This window comes from Hyaena hyaena, unplaced genomic scaffold, assembly GCF_003009895.1.
Source record: "Hyaena hyaena isolate Hyena2069 unplaced genomic scaffold, ASM300989v1 scaffold_98, whole genome shotgun sequence".
Classification (NCBI taxonomy): Eukaryota; Metazoa; Chordata; class Mammalia; order Carnivora; family Hyaenidae; genus Hyaena; species Hyaena hyaena.
In genome coordinates, this window is record NW_024080730.1 from 7,931 (window position 1) to 28,563 (window position 20,633).

General features: G+C 37.7%; 1 protein-coding gene across 1 annotated transcript in view; it reads left to right on the top strand.

Moving 5' to 3' along the window:
- Positions 1 to 324: 324 nt before the first annotated feature.
- Positions 325 to 20,633, top strand: part of CUNH11orf80 (chromosome unknown C11orf80 homolog) — a 51,007-nt gene continuing 30,698 nt past the window's right edge. Inside the window, exons 1-6 of the mRNA XM_039235528.1 lie at positions 325 to 350; positions 4,055 to 4,164; positions 10,304 to 10,387; positions 11,981 to 12,036; positions 12,414 to 12,485; positions 14,467 to 14,662. Coding sequence (XP_039091459.1) covers positions 10,328 to 10,387; positions 11,981 to 12,036; positions 12,414 to 12,485; positions 14,467 to 14,662 — 384 coding nt within the window. The 5' untranslated portion in view covers positions 325 to 350; positions 4,055 to 4,164; positions 10,304 to 10,327. The remainder of the gene's footprint in view (positions 351 to 4,054; positions 4,165 to 10,303; positions 10,388 to 11,980; positions 12,037 to 12,413; positions 12,486 to 14,466; positions 14,663 to 20,633) is intronic.

Sequence of the window (20,633 nt, forward strand, 5' to 3'; positions counted from 1 at the left end):
TTTCTAATAGAGTTTTACCCTCTTTCTGTTTAATCTATGGCATGTATTCTTTTTTGAAAATTTTTAAAATTTTAGTATAGTTGACACACAGTACTACATAAGTTTCAGGTATATTGCAGTGATTCAACATCTCTACATGTTGTGCTATGCTCAACGCAAATGTAGCTGCCATCTGTCACCGTGCAACACTATTATGACATCATTGACTATATTCCCTATGCCATACCTTTTATTCTCATGACCTGTTCCTTCTATAACCACAGCCTATCTGTTACTCCCCATCACCCATTTTGCCCACCCCCCATTCCTCCCTCCTCAGGCAACTATCAGTTTGCTCTCTGTATTTATAGGTATGATTCTGCTTTTTCTTTGTTTATTCATTTGTTTTGTTTTCACTTTTGAGTGAATTCATATGGTGATTTTTATGGCTGTGTAATATTTCACTGTGTGTATGTGTATATCTCTCTATATATATGATATAGATGTATATATGTGTGTGTATACATATGTATACATACACACCACATCTTCATCTATTAGTGGATATTTGGGTTGCTTCTATATCTTGGCTGTTATATATAAACGCTGCAGTAAATATAGGGGTGCAGATGTCTTTTTTAGTTAGTTTTCTCCTTTTTTGTGTGTAAATACCCAGTAGTGGAATTATTGGATCATATGGTAGTTCTGTTTTTAATTTTTTGAGGAACATCTATACTGTTTTCCTCAATGGCTGTACCAATTTACTTTCCCACAAACAGTGCATGAAAGTTCATTTTGGATCCACATTCCTACCAATACTTGTTATTTCTTGTGTTTTTCATTTTAGCAGTTCTGACAGGTGTAAGAAGATATCTCATTGTGGTTTTGATTTGCATTTCCCTGATGATGAGTGATGTTGAGCATCTTTTCATGAATCTGTTCGCCATCTGTATGTCATCTTTGGAAAAATGTCTGTTCAGATCTTCCCATTTTTAATTGGATTATTTGTGTGTGGGGGGGTTTGGTGTTGAGTTGTTCTTTATTTATTTTGGATATCAACCCCTTATATATATCACTTGTAAATATCTTCTTTTATTCAGTAGATTGTCTTTTTGTTTTGTTGATAATTTCCATTCCTTTCAGATTGCTTTGTTAATTCTGTTTCCTTATGTGTAAGTTTTATTAGTTGATATATGTCATATTTTTCATGTTATTGATCTTTGTTGGTAATGTTTAGTTAAGAGTTAATTGTCCATCATCCATTTGTTTTGAACATATTCTGCATTGACAGGGTTCCAGTAGGAAGTTCTCTGTTGCTGAGCCCTAATATTACAGGATATATATCTTGGATTAAATTTTGCTTCAGTGGCAAGATACAAAGTGCTTGCATCTTAATAGACTATATAGTTCTGAGTTTTATCTCCACTTACATGACATAGCTCTAAGGCCCTCATCTTGCGTCATTGATCTTGCTACTAGCATCACTTGGCTTTAACCAACTCTTTGGTAGGCAGGTGGCAAATGTCTGTCCTTAGTTTGTGTTTTGCTTCCTTGTTTAGATCTCCTGGTATGGCCTGTGTGGATCTTGTTCCTACATCTATGGCTGTTGCAATATTAGCCCCGTGTGTTTTTCCCCAGTCCAGACCCAAAGATGGTGCATTTCTTGATCCTCACCTACCATTGTGGATTTTCTCTTTTTACTTTCTGAAGATGAGGGAAATCTGTCTCTCCATTTCTGGTCTGTAAAGATTTTTCTCTTTTTCTCACCATGACTGTATTTTTTAGACTATGTATTTATTAAGATTTAAACATACTTGTTTTGGGGTGGCTGGGTGGTTCAGTCGGTTGGGCATCTGACATCGGCTCAGGTCATACTCTCACAGTTCGTGGGTTCAAGCCTTGTGTCGGGCTCTGTGCTGACAGCTCAGCCAGAGCTTGGAGCCAGCTTCAGATTCTGTGTCTCCCTCTCTCTCTGCCCCTGTCCCACTCATTCTCTCTCTCAAAAAAATTTTTTTAAATAAAAATACTTGTTTTAATAGGTGATGGGTATTAAGGCAGGCACTTGTGATGAGCACCGGGTGATGTATGAAAGTATTGAATCACTATATTGTACACCTGAAACTAATATTAAACTATATGTTGACTAACTGGAATTTAAATAAAAACTTAAAAAATACTTGTTTTATTATTTTATGTGTTTGAATTGGAAGGTGCCATTTCAAAATATGCCCAACTTATCTTGAAATAGAAAGCTTAGGGGCCCCTAAGTTGCTCAGTCAGTTAAGCGACTGACTCTTGATTTCGGCTTAGGTTACGAACTCAACAGTTTGTGAGTGATGCCTACGTCCAGCTCTGCACCGATAGTGCAGAGCCTGCTTGGGATTCTCTGTCCCCCTCTCTCTGCCACTCCCCTGTGTTCACTCTCTCTTTCAAAGTAAATAAATAAACATTAAAAAAAAAATAGAAGGCTTTTATTTAGTTTTATTTTTCTGCCTTTCACATTTAACTCTTAGTCCATCTGAAGGTCTGTGTGTGTGTATGAAGTGAGGCAGTTGAAATTGATTTTCCTCAAATAACTACACATTTTCTTTTAAATCGTTATTGAGATTTCTGGAGAATTTAGTTTTGACCGTACTTTTTCTCATGTATTTATGTTTTCCCCATTCTGCACTGTATCAATACCTCAAAGACAAGGTAGGATTCAGGAACAAATTTTCTCTTAGTTCACAAGAGGTAATTTAATCACAGTAAAAAGGGGTCACTTTAGGTCAGAAAGTTGGTCATGGTAAAACTGAAGATTGATGCAAGGCATCTTGGTTCAGTGCCAAGTTCACTAAACCTCAGTGTAGCATAATCCTGTGGCCTTATTATTCCCAAGCTTTATGACTGAATTATATTTGAAAAACAAATGATGGCAAGCAAAATACTACCCATTAAGATTGATAGCTAGGGGTGCCTGGGTGGCTCAGTCGGTTGGGCGTCCGACTTCGGTTCAGGTTAAAATCTCACGGTTCGTGGGTTCGAGCCCCGCGTTGGGCTCTGTGCTGACTGCCAGCTCAGAGCCTGGAGACTGTTTCGGATTCTGTATCTCCCTCTCTCTCTGACCCTCCCCTGCTCACGCTGTCTCTCTCTCTCTCTCAGAAAAAAAAAAAAGATAGATAGCTATGATAGCTAGTACTTGATCTTGGTAATGTCCATACTTTCTGAGAAGGTAACAGCTTTATTAGATATGTAGTATGAGTACTGTAGGAGAAAGTTGTGCTATTATTTTAGGATGCATTTTGTTATTAAGTTTTTAAAGTTGGATTCTTGTATAATATCAACACTGTTATAACCTCATTTACAAAATCTTTGTTTTTAGTTCTCCATTCTACTAGTAATGTAGAGGGGAAATAAGGGATGACATTTTATAAAATGGGAGATTTGGTTCTTTTCCTTTATGAGGGCCAAGATAAAGAAAGGAAGAACGATGATACAAATTTTGAGGTTCTCTTTGTTGGTGATGCAAGACCTGCTTGTCCTTTGTGGAAAGATAGTTCTAAGTCAATATATGTAAACACACCAAGTGGTCAATTTGTGAACAAAATTAGCAAGAGTTTATTTTACTTTGTAAAGACTACCTTATTAAAGAAAGTACTGTATTAGGTAAATGCCTGAGAGGGTCATTCTTGAATTTTTCTGCTTTTAATTCTAAATTCACTCACTTACTGGATTTGTACTTATCAAATAATGAATTAATTTATTAAAAATACAAGAATATAAGCTAGAGCTATCAGTTCTGAAGATTTGTAGCTTTGGACATGACCTTGTGGAAATTAACTGAAAATACAAATTGATTTAGCAAATGTGAAAAATTGAAAACATGAGATTAAATGTCTTAACCCCATAAAGTAATTCTAAATGTTCAAGCAATTTGCTGATGCATAGCCATTTCCAGTCATAGTTTAAATTTTGCAGATAATCTTTTCATCAGGGAAATGGCTTCTTGGCTCATCAGTTTAATAAACAATTCCAGAAACTCTGGTACTTATCCAAACTGCCTTTTTTTTTTTTGTCGTCATTTGTTTTTACACAGAAATACAATCTCTACTGCCTGGATTCTCTGCAAAGCTGAATTGGACTTCAGAAGAAGCCAGCTATTCTCAGGACATATCAGGGGTAATACCCTTCCAGGTGATTTTTGAGGCAGGTTTTGTTGCGGTTCTATAAATTACTGACGTCATGATTCTTATTTTTCTACAAATCTAATAATAGGAAAGAAAAGCACAGGGGCACCTGGGTGGCTCAGTCGGTTAAGCGTCCAACTTTGGCTCAGGTCATGATCTCACGGTTCATGGGTTTGAGCCCCAGGTTGGGCTCTGTGCTGACAGCCAGCTCAGAGCCTGGAGCCTGTTTCAGATTCTGTATCTCCCTCTTTCTCTGACCCTCCCCTTCTCAAGCTGTCTCTCTCTTTCTTTCTCAGAAATAAAACATTAAAAAAAAAAAAAAAAAAGAAATGTAACTTACTTATTAAAAAAAAAAGAAAAAAAGGAAAGAAAAGCACAGTTCCAAGTTGAAATGAACTAAGGCATTGGTTCCCAAACTTCTCTGTGCAGATTTTAAAACACCTGGTAGCTTCTAAACTACTGTTATTTATGTCCCACTCCAAGAGGTTGTGATTTAATTGGCCTAGGGTATTGGATTAGTTTGCTCAGGCTGCCTTAAAAAATACTATGGATTGGGTGGTTAAAAAACAGAAAATTATTTCCTCAGACTTTTGGAGTCTAGAAGTTTAAGATTAAGGTACCTAGTCACTGTTTCCTCACATGGTTCCTCTGTGTATATGTGGTGAGAAAGCTCGCTAATGTCTACCACTTCTTATAAGGACACCTGTCCTGTCAGATTAGGGCTCCATGTTTATGATCTCATTTAACTTTATTTATGTCCTTAAGGTCCTGTCTCCAGATACAGTCACATGGAGGGCTAGGACTTCAATGTGTGAATTTGGGGGGACACAATTTAGTCCACACTGGTGTGGCCTGGGCTTTGAAATATTTTTGAAATCCCAGATGAAAAAAATTCCCAGGTGATTCCTAATGTGCAGGTAAATTTGAGAACCACTGAAATTAAGCCATTATTTGAGTTTAGATCTCCTTAAAGAGAAGAGAAAAATGGATTCCCAGTGTAGATCCTATTGAGATACATTTTTATTAGGTTGACTTAAAGATATTTATTGATTTATTTGTAACCCAGATTTATGAGAGTGACAGTTGAGTTTTCCATTCCCTTTAACAATTCTCTGATTCCCTGTTCTTTCTTTCCTTTGAATTTGTGGAGACATAAAGAATTTGAATACTTTAAACATTCTCCCAAGAAGCACTTGGGAGTTCTTTCTTCATGTTTGGACAATGATATGCTCCTTCTCAAAGGAAATGGGTGCAGTATTACGACAATAGATATTCCTGGCTGTGCCTTATCTTCTTTAGGAGAATGAAAAGTAAACAGTCTGGAGCAATTAATGGTTAGTCAGGTCTGAAACTATTAACGTCAAGTAGCAATAAAAAAGGTGATTTCAGTGAACCAAGGAAAGCAGTTGTAATAAAGGAGATCATGTGTTTTAGCCAGTCTAAACAATGATAATTCTTATACCTAACATTTATATATATTATTTAAGCCTCCCGACATCTCTGTGAAGTGGGTAGAACAGAGAGTATCACCCAATTTACAGATAGAAGAAAATTGAGATTCAGAGAATTAGATTGGCTTTCCAGGGTCATATGAAAGTTAAGTGACAGGATTAGAATTTGAACCAAAGTCTTGTACTCATGTCAGGTCTGTTTGAATATTTATTCACTCATTGAGAAACTTGTGTTTGTACAAGTCGACCTCACTTTGCTAGATGTTGAAGATACAGCGACCAAAGACATGTTACTTGATTCTAAGGAACTTGGAATCTAAAGGATAAGACAAACAAGAAAACAGATAATTACAATACACTGTAATATGTATTATGATAAAGGTAGGATATATAAAGGAAGAATATCTAACCCAATGGGAAGTGGCCAAGTCTCATCTCCTGATGAGACTGAAAACAGATTATCTGGCTATAGGGAGTTCAGAGACTTGAAAAAATAGGAATTTGTCTTCAGACTGATAAAATTTGTCTTATTGCAAAAGCAGTGTTTCCCTCAGTAAAATTGAAGAGAGCATCTAGAACACAGATAATTTGACTTAATCAAGGTAGCCACTGTTAACATCTTGATGTGCACTTTTTCACATAAGAGTGAGGCATTTCAGTTTCAGGTTTTTAGAATGGTACCGTTCCAAACTATGGCCATGGAAATAGGTGGCTGGAAATGCATGGAGGTAAAGGTCATTGAAGTTGAAGAGGTCAGGAAATTATGTCTAAATTGTTGCTTAGACAGGCCCCCTACTTGGATGTGGAAGTCAACTCAGATGATAGCATGTCTTTAAAGTGCTGGGGGAAACTGATCTTAGTGCCTACAGTCAGCTGGTGAGTGGGGAAGAGTAGTATGACCTCAGAGGAACAAGGATTTCCTGAAAGCATTTGTTCTATTACATCTCATTGTTTCTGGCACTGTGCAGCTATTTAAAAGATATTTGAATGAAGAAAGTGAGAAGGGGAGATTGTGAACAAGCTAATTATATATACCTCAAATGGGGAGAAGGGTCAGATAGCAAGGTTCATAGCAGAGGCTAGTGAAAGGAGACATCTGTGGAAAAGCTATAATAAATGATCCATTGCTTTGGGCATGTAAAGAGAGCTAATCCTAAGAAATACAAAGAGAGCTTCATTTAGGAGAGATGCATAAGCTCAGATTCAGTCTTTTTTTTTTTTTTTAGTTTTTTTTTTTATGTCTTTATTTTATTTTGAGAGACAGAGAGCGAGTGGAGGAGGGGCAGAGAGAGAGGGAGACACAGAATCCAAAGCAGCTCCAGGCTCTGAGCTGTCAGCACAGAGTCCAATGTGGGGCTCGAACCCACGGACCGTGAGATCATGATCTGAGCCGAAGTTGAGCACTTAACCAACTGAGCCAGCCAGGTGCCACATCAGAGTCAGTCTTGTATCTTGCATCTTGGAGTCAATTAGGCTGGTAAGATGTACTTCCAAAAACAATTTGATTTTACAAGATCTTCTTCAAAGCTTTATCCATTTTTATATTTAGTTTTGCTATTATACTAAAAATGAGAAAATTGGTAGAGATACACATATATACCTATAAGCACATCTTCCTACTTATATTTATCTATCTCTGTTGTTCTATTTAGAGACAGGAAGAGACAGAGGCACTGACTGACTTTCTTCTAAACAGTCATATAGGGCCTGTGACTACATAAGTTCAGTTTGAAAATATAAAACAGCTCTGATATTCTGTGATGTAATTAGATTTGTATTTAAAGGTGAATGCTGGAACATATGATTCAGTAGTGGTTTTTGCTGCCAAGAGGTGGCAGGTTCTAGTTTTTCCTAACAACACTTAAGTAAATTCACTGCTTCTATAGGTATGCCATGCTGGGGTACTGGGTTTCTAACACCCAATTGTAAAAGGCTGTAAAAGACTTTGTAGATGTACACACATACATATATTCTCTCTCTCTTTCTCTCAGTAATTTATGAGTAGATCTTAAAAGGAGGCATTTGCTTTATGTTAACTATTCTCTGCTGATATGACATTAGGGCACTTTATCTTCTTATTCTGACTTAGGTGCCAGTCTCGTGTATTTCTTTAGCATCTCTTATATAACTAAATTATAAAACTTTCATATTGTCATTTAAATTATTTGTCTTTCCCTTCTACTTAACTGAACTCTTCAAATTCATAGATTGTTTTATTTACCTCTGTAGCTCCAGGTAAATAATAAGCTCTATTAAGTGTTTTGAGTGGATAATTCAGGAGTTTGCATAAGCATTGCCTATCAGGGTCCATAAAAGTAATGATAAATAGGGGTGCCTGGGTGGCTCAGTCGGTTGGGCGTCCCAACTTCAGCTCAGGTCATGATCTCACGGTTCGTGGGTTCGAGCCCCATGTCGGGCTCTGTGCTGACAGCTAGCTCAGAGCCTGGAGCCTGCTTCAGATTCTGTGTCTCCCTCTCCCTGACCCTCCCCTGCTCATGCTGTCTCTCTCCCTCTCTCAGAAATAAATAAAAACCATTAACAAATTTTAAAAAAAGTAATGATAGATAACATAATATCCCATTCAGGAAGCTATATGTACAGAAAATGAACTTTCTTGGAGAGATAGCATTGCATAGTGGCATGTAGGCTTTGAAACAAGTTATGTCTAGGTTTGAATCCCAGTTCTTAACTAGCCATGTGTGACCTTGGACAAATCAAACAGCTTATTTAATCTCATTATTTTCATAAATAAAATGGGGGAATTTCCTACTTGCATATAAACTGGTATGTAGCAGGTGTTCAGTAAATGGTACCTCTCATCATTATTAATTGTAGCCCCTCTCTGGTAGCTGCTGAAGGAATTTACACTTACTTGGTTGCCTTACTGCTAGATATAATTAGCCCTTTCTATGATGTACCCTATAATAACCAAGGCTACAGAAGTTTGAAATTGTTCCAAGAAGTTGTTTTGGAAGTGCTAAGTACAGAAAATGCTTTGAAGAGATCGTTGCTTTTCTATTTGAACATTTTATGATAAAATTTTTTAAATGAAGGATATAACTGTGATGTATATGCTTCAGTTATTATTTAATTACCACTGTTTATGTGTATGAATAATCCTAGATCTGTACCCAAAATTTTCTAATAATTCCCATCCATTTTTCTGATAATTTTTTCTAATGATTCTGTAATAATCTAATTTCCCACTCATCGTACAATTCGTGATCTCATTTCCAGTGTAGTTATAAAAAGTATTACAATAACTTATTCTTCTTTCTGTTTCTTCCTCCTTGCATTATGATATTTTGAGGTCTGGGACCATTTTTTTCTTAATATGTGCCTACTACATGGCTCTGTATTTTCTGAGCCACCAGTAGGAACTTACTGATATTTTACTCTATTTCTTCGTCTCATTTTCCTAGACTTCTCCATTTTGTAGAAGACTCCTTCTAACTTTAGTTTTGGGGACATTGTATTAAATATAATGAATCATTATAGGATAGTGGTTAATACTAAAGCTTTGAAGCCAGATCAGGTAACCTCAAGAAAGTTGTTTGACCTCTTTGAGATTGATTTTTTTCATCCACAAGATGTGGGTCATGTGTACCTAGTAGGGCTTTTATGAGAGGTAAATGAGATAATTAATATGAGTAAGATACTTTTGCTTCATTCATGGAATAGAGAAAATCCTCATTAAATTGTAAATTTTATTATATTCATAGGGAGGTATCTGAGTATGTTGGAAAGAGCATGGACAGTTGATGTTAGACGGACTTAAGGTCAAATTCTGGCTCTCTCACTGAACAGCTGAGTAACCTAGGCAAGTTGCTTAACTTCTCTGAGCCTTGTTTAAAAAAACCTACAGAGAAGATAGTAATACTTGCCTCCAGGATTGTTGTGAGGTAATGTAGATACAGCACCTGCAAAATGCTTGCTATATAGTAGGCATTCAACAAGTGATATCTATGATTGTTGCCATATATAATACATACTTTCAGATTATTATTTGATCTTTAAAACAGTTCTGTGAGGGAGAATGATTAACTTTTATCCCTGTTTTGAGGATTAGTAAATGAAGTCCAGAGCAATTAAGTGATTTTGTTTTCATTACATACGTAATTTTTAAATTTTTTTTATTTAATTTTTTTAAAAAATTTATTTCTAGGAGAGAGAGAGACAGCGTGAGCAGGGGAGGATCAGAGAGGGAGACACAGAATCCAAAGACAGTCTCCAGGCTTTGAGCTAGCCATCAGCACAGAGTCCAACACGGGGCTCAAACCTATGAACTGTGAGATCATGACCTGAGCTGAAGTTGGACGCCTAACTGCTTACCTACTGAGGCGCACCTTTCATTCCATTCTTAATAGAGACTGACTCTTACATCGGGATGGTAGAGCTAAGAAAGAGTTAACACTTCTTAGCTCTGGTTTGAACTACTTTTAAATTTGTTCCAAAAAGTTGTTTTGAGATTGTGGGTGTTAGTGTGATCTTTGTTCGCATGTATCCTAAAGTTACATTTAACCCAAGGAATGATGGCTGTTAGATTCCCTTTTGTGTCCAGTTCTTAGAACAAAAGACGTTTCCCCTTGTATGTCTGAAAAACTTTCTAAGGTGAAAGTTACCTTTATAGGAAGAAATATCACAATTTAATTAATTTATGCTCCTGGGTTTGTGTATGTGATGGAAGTTTTTGTTGTATTGTTACAGGTTGATGAAAAGCCCAGAACTTTGATGACAGATAGTTTGGTGATAAAGAACTTTTTACGTAAAATCATCATGGTACACCCTAAGGTAAGCTGTTCTTTTGCATAATAATGAGCCGGTTATTTATTTATTTATTTTAATGCCTTTTTTTTTTTTTTTTTGAGAGAGAGAGGAGGGGAGGTCCAGAGAGAGATGGAGACACAGAATGTGTCTGATGCAGTGCTCAAACTCATAAACTGTGAGATCATGACCTGGGCCAAAGTTGTATGATCAACCTACTGAGCCGCTCACGTGCCCCAGTAATGATTCTTTTAAATCACATGTTTTCAAGATACCTCTACTATGTAGGACATGGAAGGATATAATTGATCCTGTTTCTTTCTTTTTTAAAATTTTTAAAAATTTATTTCTGAGAGAGAGAGGTAGAGTGAGCAGAGGGGGTCAGAGAGAGAGAGGGAGACAAAGAATTCAGAGCAGACTCTAGGCTCAGAGCTAGCTGTTAGCACAGAGCCCGACACAGGGCTCGAACCCACGAACTGTGAGATCAAGACCCGAGCCGAAGCTGGACACTTAACTGACTGAGCCATCCAGGCGCCCCTGATCCTGTTTCTTCTAATGACAATAATTACAATTTTAATATAGAATTGATGTGATTTCTGTGTCCCTAACACAGTGTTGGTATTGGTCATGTGACATAGTTGAGAGCTCTTGGATATAGAGCTTTCTTTGGGTTGTTATTTTTACTTCCATATTGTCTTATTGTATCAGTTTAGATACTTTTTTTGCCTCCTCTGTGCTTCATTTTTCTATTAAACCTGGACAATAAAACTTGCTGATTATCTCCTTTTCCAAAGTGACTATAAGAGCAAATCAGGAAATTTTAACAAAGTACTTCAAACTTTGGAGAGCTATAATTTTATTATTAGCTGTAGTTAGATATGTTTATAGGGATACACACCATTAAGTATGTTATATAAGTTCTCCCCCCCTTTTTTTTTCTCTTGCAAGCTTTCTGCTTTTTCTGTCTTTGGCAGGGTTTAGTGCATATTGCATGCCAGTCACGATTCTGAATCCTTTCCACACACTTATTCACTCACCCCATTCAACAGCTCTTGTGAAGTAGGTTTTATCATCATTATTCCCATTTTACAGCTGAGGAAGCTATGGTATAGAGGTTAAATAACTTGCAGAGCCAGGATTTGAAGTCAGGCATTCTGGCTCTAGAGTCCCCTGTTACATAGAAAGAAAAATGTAAATCAAAGGTAGAAAATAATTAGGACAGTGAAGTGAATTGGAGGGAGGACATAAAAGTCAGATGGGGGCAAGGAAGGAAAATGAAAAGAAAAAGCGTGGAATGTTCTATGTATGAAAACAATGGAAAGAATGGAGAGAAAAATCAATAGTTCCTTTAAGGGGGAGAAGATACAACATTGGGAGAACAGAGAACAAAAGGTAAGATATTCTGATAATCTGTGACCACTTGGAATTGAAGTGTAGGACTCAATATAAATTGTAGATGCAGAATTTGAGTACAGGCAAATGTTAATTGTGTTGTTTGGGAAAGTACAAGTGAAAAAAAAAGTGATATAAAGAATATCTTCCCCTTTGGGAATTAAGTATGGAAGTTTTTTAATCTCCATCCTAGTTCATATTAAATCTCACACCCTATTTACCTTGCAGATTAGATTTAATTTCAGTGTAAAGGTGAATGGGATCCTTTCCTTGGAAATCTTTGGGTAAGTCCTTAAATCAATGGCTTAAGTTTATGCCATGGTTTTATAGTTTTTCTCAGTCATTATTTCCCTGTTTCTAGTAGCTTCACAGTTTGACTTCTTGACCCAAAGTTACCTTGAAACTAATTTTCTGAGATTCCCCCCACATTTCCTTATTCTATGTTAACTTTAAATGAGTAAGTAGATTCATCCAAACCTTTCATGCCTTTCCCTCTCACTAGAGCGGGTGATCTTAAAAATTACCATTTTCCTCTTGATTAACTGGTTATTGAATTCCAGTAATCTCTGTGGGTGGTGGTGGTCATGGGCCAAAATTTGTATTGGGTAAAGATCGGTTTTAGAATCTCTGAAATATGCCTTAGCTTTGCTTTGCTTTCCAGGACAAAGAATGAACCCACTTTGAACCTGTCGAATGGAATTGCTCTTGTTATAAACTATCAGCATTATGTGAGGTGAAGGGTAAAAGCATTGTTGTCCCTCTCCATGTTTTACTCTCCTGTTAGGAGCATGAATGTGGTAGAAATTGAACAGAGTCTCATTTGTCATTTCTTAGTGCCAGGTATTGGATTCTCTGTAAGAAAAGTGGAAGTAAAAATTTTAAGCTATTTGTATTGAAAACTCTCATTTTTTCTGGCTCCTTGAATATATTCTAATTGACCCGAGGACATGTCCCTTCTCTTTTCCATGTCTTAATTTTTTCTATAAATGAAACAAATTTCAATCTTATTTACATGTGAGAAGAGAGGAAGGACTTTAGAAGGTTACTTGAACTTTTGGCTAGAAAGATATTATGAATACAGAGGAATTCTTTGTATATTATTTTTTGTGCATCAGCATTTTGCATAGGTTTGGAAGTCCTTTCTCCACCTCCACCTCCTTCAGACTACAAAAAATTCTATCGAGAAGATGGCAAATAAATGGAATAGAACCCTCTGCCTTGCCTTCCTATGCTATCTACATACCAGAGAATCCAAAGTGAACGTGCCTTATAGCAAGAAAAAAACAATTTATGATTAAGTCCAACTAACTTATTCTTTATTGAATAGTTTTTGACTCAATTTGTGTAGCCTGAATCAGCACTCATAGTTATAGGATCTTAAGGTTTGAAGAGACTGCTCATGGCTTTTTAGTCTGATTTTTTACTCTTAGCTGAAATCACACTTCAGATTAGAATTTTTTTATTCTTTAATATGTGCAGTAAACAAAGTCCCCACCCTTTATCTATCTTTAGTAGTCCTCTACTGTCATACAGTCCTTACAGTTAGACAGCTCATTATCATAGATTTACTGAAAAAGTTTAAGCCTCTGAACCAGTGTTTGTGGACATATATTCTTGGATGACCTGATCAGTTTAAAGAAAGAGGAAAAATGTTCATTAGTATTTTTTCCTATTTAAAAAAGAGCTGTGAGAAAGTAAGCAAATATCAAATTTCACTAGATTCTTTTGGGAGAGTAAGATGACCTAATTTTTTTGATTACTCCTATCAAACAGTAACCTCAGACTCCTTCAGGGGAAGGTGTAGCATGTGTGAGAGCAGATTTAAGTATCAGAAGGCTAGTTTTAGGCTGTTGTGATTCAGGGACTCCTTCACCCCTACCCCCATCATGCTAATCTTTGATTTTGGAAACTTCTGCTCAGAACTATGGAGTAATTTTAGTGGAGGAAATACACTTTAGAGAATATAAAACTGTATAGTGGCAGGGTCGCCTGAGTGGCTCAGTTGGTTAAGCGTCCGACTTCGGCTCAGATCATGATCTCATGGTTAGTGGGTTCAAGCTCCATGTTGTGTTTTGTGCTGACAGCTCAGAGCCTGGAGCCTGCTTCGGATTCTGTGTCTCCCTCTCTCTCTGGCCCCTCACCTGCTCATTCTCTCTCTCTCTCTCTCTCTCTCTCTCAAAAATAAATAACATTAAAAAAAATTTTTACCTGCATAGTGGCAGCGAAGCAGGAGCCATGATATTATTCCTGAAATGCCAATTTGTCTGCTCTTTCTATCGCTTCTGATTTCTTGAGTGAGACCCAAGTTACTTATTCCAGTAAAACTGACATGGTGGATTATTGAATTATGCATATGCTAGAGATATCCAAAGAATTTTGAATGCCCCTAAAATAATTTCTTAAGTGGCACCTGGCTGGCTCAGCCAGTAGAGCATGTGACTCTTGATCTCAGGGTCCTGGAGTCAAGTCCCACATTGGGTGTGGGGCCTATTTTATTTATGTTTAAAGATTTTATTTTAAGTAAGCTCTACACCCTGTGTGGGGCCCAAACTCACAACCTTGGGATCAAGAGTCACATATTCCACTGAGCCAGCCAGGCATGCCATCATGGAGCCTACTTAAAAAAAAAAAAGGAAAGGAAAAAAAATAAAAATAAAGAAAATAACTTCTTAAGAAAGAAAAAAGCTAAATATATCTTACCTGTTTTTTGACAGTAAACCAAAATTTGGTGCAGCTGAAGTACTCTGCACCCGAATTCATCCTGTGCTAGGACATCCAGTAATGCTTTTCATCCCTGATGACGTGGCTGGCATGGGCTTGTTGGGAGAACTGATACTGACTCCAGCTGCTGCTCTGTGTCCCTGCCCAAAGGTCTTTTCCAACCAGCTGAATAGCATTTCTTCAGTTTCCATATCCTTCTAATGACAGACTCCATCAAAATTTTCAACTTTGTTTTGAAAAATGAATTTTTATATGCCAATTCTAGAAAAGCCTTTAGCGTATAAACTCTGTGTCTAGAAGCCAGTATAATTTGTATAAAAACAAAAATCCAGTGTGAAACCAGTCTTGAGAATTTTTCCCAAAATACGGAAAACTATAAAATGTGACATATGTGCCATATTCTTTTTATATAATCCTATGACTGAAGCATGGAATGAATGGTGCAGGCAGGAGAGATGAGGCTGGAAAAGTAGCTAGAGTTGGATATGGTGGCTCTTTTGTGTCACATTTAGGAGTGTGAACTTCATTCTTTGTGTAGTGGGAAACCATTGAATGTTTCAGGCGTCTCAAGCAGCATTATACAGCATGGGTAGAAGAGAGAAGTCAGTAATTACTAAGTGAATAAGTAAGTGAACTGGGCAAGAGGTAATGCTTGCCTGAATTAAAAGTATGATGAGCATGGAAAAGAGAGACTTATCACTTGAAGGAATGAGGCAAGCAATTCATTGTGGGGGTAGGGAGAGATTAGGGGCAGGAAATGGCCAAAATTGATGTTAAGATTGATTCTATATCCAGAATAGGCAAATCTATAGAGACAATAAGTAGAAAGACAGGGATTTGGGGGGTGGGGGGGATGGTAAGAATGTCCTAAAATTGATGGTGGTGATGGTTGCACAACTCTTTGAATATACTACAACCTATCTGACTGTACATTTTAAGTGGGTGAGTTGTATGCTGTGTGATATGTTTAGATTTCAATAAGCTGTTTAAGAACATTTCCATAGGGCACCTGGGTGGTTCAGTTGTTAAGCATCTGACTTGGGCTTAGGTCTGATCTCACGGTTCATGAGTTTGAGCCCCACATTGGGTGAGCCTGGGCCCTGGGTAAACACGAGCCCCACTTTGGGTCAACCCCGCTTATGTCTCTCTCTCACACCCCCTTTCTCTCTCTGCCTCTCCTGGGATTCTCTCTCTATATGTCCCTTGATCACTTGCGCCATCTCTCTCTTTCTCTCCCCCTCCAAAAAAAAAGAAAGAAAAGGAAAGAAAAACATTTCCATAGATGATTGGATGACTGACAGAATAATGATACTGTCAATAAGATGCAAATCATAAGTAGCAGAGTTGGAAGGTAAAGATTAGCTTAGCTTTAAACATGCTAAGTTTATAGTTCCTGCAGGATATCCCTTGAAAATGGCAAGTAGCTATTTAGAAATTTTGGTCTGGAATTTGGAAGTGGTTAGATTTAGAGATAAATTTTAGAGCCTTAGCATTTTCTCCATGGGGATGTATAGTATAGTTCTGTGGTTAGAGCATGGCAGAACACTGTAAATGCTGGATTCACCACTAATTGGCTATGACTTCATGCAGTTTACTAAACCAACCTAGGCCTTTATTTCCTCTGCTTTAAAATTGAGATAATAGGGGTTCCTGGGTGGCTCAGTTGGTTGAGCAGCCAACTCCTGATTTCAGCTCAGGTCATGATCCCAGGGTCGTGGGATCCAGCCCCACACTGGGCTCCATGCTGAATGTAGAGCCTGCTTAAGAGTCTCTCTTTCTCTTCCTCTACCCTTCTCCCCTACTCATGCATGCTTTCTAAAATTAAAAAAAAAAAAAAAAAAAAACAATTGGGGCACCTGGGTGGCTCAGACAGTTAAGCATCCAATTTCAGCTCAGGTCATGATCTCACAGTTTGTGGGTTTGAGCCCTGCATCAGGCTTTGGGCTGATAGCTCAGAGGCTGGAGCCCGCTTCAGATTCTGTGTCTCCCTTTCTCTATGCCCCTCTCCTGCTCATGTTCTGCCTCTCTTTCCCTCTCAAAAATAAATAAACATTAAAAAATTAAATTAAAAAATAAATGGGTATGATAACACTTCATAGATTTATTTATTTTCCCTTGTAAAGATTTTGTTGTTGTTCTTTTGGGGTTGGTTTGTTTTAGGGTTAATTATATATAATAACCTGTATGGTTTTTTAAATTTTTTTTAAGTTTTTAATATAGTTTTGAGAGAGAGAGTGAGAGACAGTGTGAGCAGGAGAGGGTCAGAGAGAGGGAGTTACAGAATCTGAAGACAGGCTCCAGGCTCTGAGCTAGCTGTCAGCACAGAGCCCAACGCGGGGCTTGAACCCACTAACCAGGAGATCATGACCTGAGCCGAAGTCGGACGCTTAACTGACTGAGCCACCCAGGCGCCCCTATAATAATCTATATGAAGCTCCTAGCATGTTGGCTGACACATAAAAGTGTTCAGTAAATGTTAGGTGTTATTGTTATATAATTGAAGCTATGTGAGTACATGAAGTTAGAGTATAAAGAGTAACAGAAGAAGGCCAAGGTCATGGTATGATAAATGTCAGCTGAAAATATCTTTAGGGAGGAGGAAGGAGCAGGATGATTATAAAAACTATGCATGGACTTTCAGATTTGAAAACATGCTTTTTCTTAATATCTAGGTCATATAGAAGAGTATAAAGTAAAATAAAGAAGTTTCTCCTCCTCCTCATCCCATTCTTCAGAGGGAAAAAGGCAAATTTTTCTATCCTCTTGAAATTTACATTTAGTAGGACTTTTTTTTTAATGTTTTATTTATTTCTAGGAGAGAGAGAGAGAATGTGAGCAGGGGAGGGTCAGAGAGAGAGGGAGTGACAGACTCTGAAACAGGCTCCAGGCTCTGAGCTGGCAGTCAGCACAGAGCCCGACGTGGGGCTCGAACCCATGAACCGCGAGATCATGACCTAAGCGAAAGTCGGATGCTTAACCGACTAAGCCACCCAGGCGCCCCTAGTAGGACATTTTAATAAATAGTTGTCAGGTAGTGATAAGTACAGTAAAGCTAAAATAAAGCAGGTAAAGGGATAGTGACAGGAAAGTTATTTTAAATATTATAGTAGGTGAAGACTCTAGGGAGGTGATGTTTTAGTGAAGGTAAACTCTGGTAGGATTTCAGTTTCTGAAAATGGCAAGGTAGGTAATTTAGACCAACCCTCCCATTGAAAACAAATGTTAGATTAAATATTAAGACATAAAAGATTCTAAGAGCTAGTGAATAGGGAGGAATTTCTGGGCAATTGTAGGAGAAACAGGAATTACAGAAAGCCTGAGCCCAGCATTGGGGACTGCTTTTGCTGTGAGGTTATTTGCAAATTATACCAAGCAGCTGAGAGGCTAAGTTGCACTGCTAAATCAATGTAGGTCAAGAAGGCCAAAGAGTTTAAGGCCTGCTGAGCTGGGGCGGGGCGGGGGTGGGGGGTGGGGGGAGTACTGTTAAAAACACCTCTTGTTTTGGGCAGGGATAACTAAAAGGTTACATTTTAAGGAGTAAGATGAACCTGAAATAAACCATCCTTCACATGAACTGCACATATTTTTTTGGGTCATCTGGGGAGGCTAGAAAATCTTAAACTTTAAAATTGGATTAAGGTGATCCTAGATTTCTAATTCTCCTAGCTGTCTTTTAGAAGTAAAAAAAATTCTAGAGGAAGATGACTACATCTGTGCTTCAAATTATTTAACAAATACTTTCTCAAAATGTCCAGGTCGTGTGCACATTTCTCTCTTCTTCCCTCCCACCCTCCCATCCTCCCTCCCTCCCTCCCTCCTTCCCTCTTTCTCTCTTTCTCTTTACTTTTTTTTTTTTATTTTATTTTTTTTATGTTTTATTTATTTCTAGGAGAGAGAGAGAGACAGCGTGAGCAGGGGAGGGTCAGAGAGAGAGGGAGTGACAGACTATGAAACAGGCTCCAGGCTCTAAGCAGGCAGTCAGCACAGAGCCAGACGAGGGGCTCAAACCCACGAACCGCGAGATCATGACCTAAGCGAAAGTCGGACGCTTAACCGACTAAGCCACCCAGGCGTCCTTCTCTCTCTTTCTCTCTCTCTCTCTCTCTCTCTCTCACTCTCTCTCTCTCTCACACACACACACACACAAGAGTGGACAAGGCAAGAAGAATTTTGCTTATTATATTTATGAAATTGAAAGCCAAGCTTAAAATTTTGTCAGGGAATTGAAACAATAAAATGTGACATAATTTTTAAAACAATCACACAGAAATTGTAGAGCCCAAAAATACAATAACCAATATTAAAATTAAATAGGCAGATTTAACAGCAGATTAGACAGCATAAGTGAATTTGTAAAGTAAAAGATAAGGATAGCAAAAACTAGTAAAATAAAGCAAAGAAAGACAAAAGGATAGAAAATACAGAAGAGAGGTTAACAGTGAGAGGAAACAGACCATTTAATGTACATTTAATTCGTGTCCCAAAGGAGAAGGGAAAATATGGAGCAAAAACAGTCTTTAAAGAATCAATGGCTGAAACAACTAAAACAGTTTCAGAGCTCAACAATCAAACAAGATAAACAAAAAGATATGCATACCTTTAGAAAATCAAAAACAAGGAGAAAAATCAGTTAAGGAAGATAGATTTTCTTCAAAAGAGAAACAAATTGACAGCTGACTTCCCTATACCAACATGAGGTAGTAGTATAACAGTGTTAATGTCCTGAAATTTAAAAATTACCAACCTAGAATTCCATACCCAGTAAAAATATTTCTCAAGATAAAAGATAATGTTGGGGCACCTGGGTGGCTCCATTGGTTAACGTCTGACTCTTCGTTTCAGCTCATGTCATGATCTTACAATTCATGAGTTCAAGCCCAGCGCTGGGCTTTGTGCTGACAGTGCAGAGCCTGCTTGGATTCTCTTTCTCTTTCTTTCTCTGCCCCTCCCCATGTGCACACGTGTGCTTTACTAAAATAAATAAACTTAAAAGATAACCTACCCATAGATATTAAGGTCCTAATTCATATCATATAGTAAGAAGAACTAATTCAACTGACTTTAGAACATAGTGTTTTGACATACATTCTTGGTGGGATATACTCTAAGGATGAAATGAACTGAAAAGAACTCTTGAAATTCATTTACTGGTCTTGATTCTTGGTAATAACATTGATATTATTATATTGAAATTCTCGCATGCATACTTATTATAAAACAAGTAATTATGTTAAATTGTTAGGAACCAAAATTTTTAGCATAATATAGCAGATGTAGGAGTATAAATTAAAAGAATATTTTTATTTTGAAATAAATTTTTTGAAAGTAATATTTTTTAAAAAAATGCATTTATTTATTTTGAGAGAGAGAGAGAGCATGAGCAGGGGAGAGGCAAAGGGAGAGAGAGAGAGAGAGAGAGAGAGAGAGAATCCCAAGCAGGCTCCATGCTGTCAGTGCAGAGGCCAGCTCAGGGATTGAACTCATGAAACGTGAGATCATGACCTGAGCCAAAACCAAGAGTCGGATGCATAACCAGCTGAGTCACCCAGGTGCCCCTGAAAATAACCTGAAAGTGGAATTGAAAATACCAATGTGTACCTCCAACTTTTCTGACTTTTGAAATTACATATTTCTTAGCTCTATCTGCTAAAAACAAACAAACTAACAAACTGAGGAGCAGTGAGCACTCCTAGTATCCAGAATGTGACCTCTAAATGTCATCACTCGCTAAAAAGGAGGAATGGCTGATTCCAGGCCTAAAGTAGAAATGTGCAAGATGAGCACGGGTATCTTGTTGATCCAGAAAGCAAAGAAGCTATCAAAGGCCATGACATTATGTCAGAGGTTTTCAGAAATTCCACTTGCAGCCATGAACAAATAACAGGGACTGGATCCAGCCTCCTATCTTTAACAATTTAAAAAATGGATAAATTATATTAAACAATAGATAGTACAGGACAGTGATTCTAGAGAGAGGAGAAACAAATAAACCCTGTACTACCGAGACAAGTTCACTGGGAGGGTATACCCAATTAGAGTCTGACTTTGGCCCAGGTCATGATCCTGTGCTTCATGGGTTCACGCCCTACATCGAACTTTGTGCTGACAGCTCAGAGCCTGGAACCTGTCAGATTCTGTGTCTCCCTCTCTCTCGGCCCCT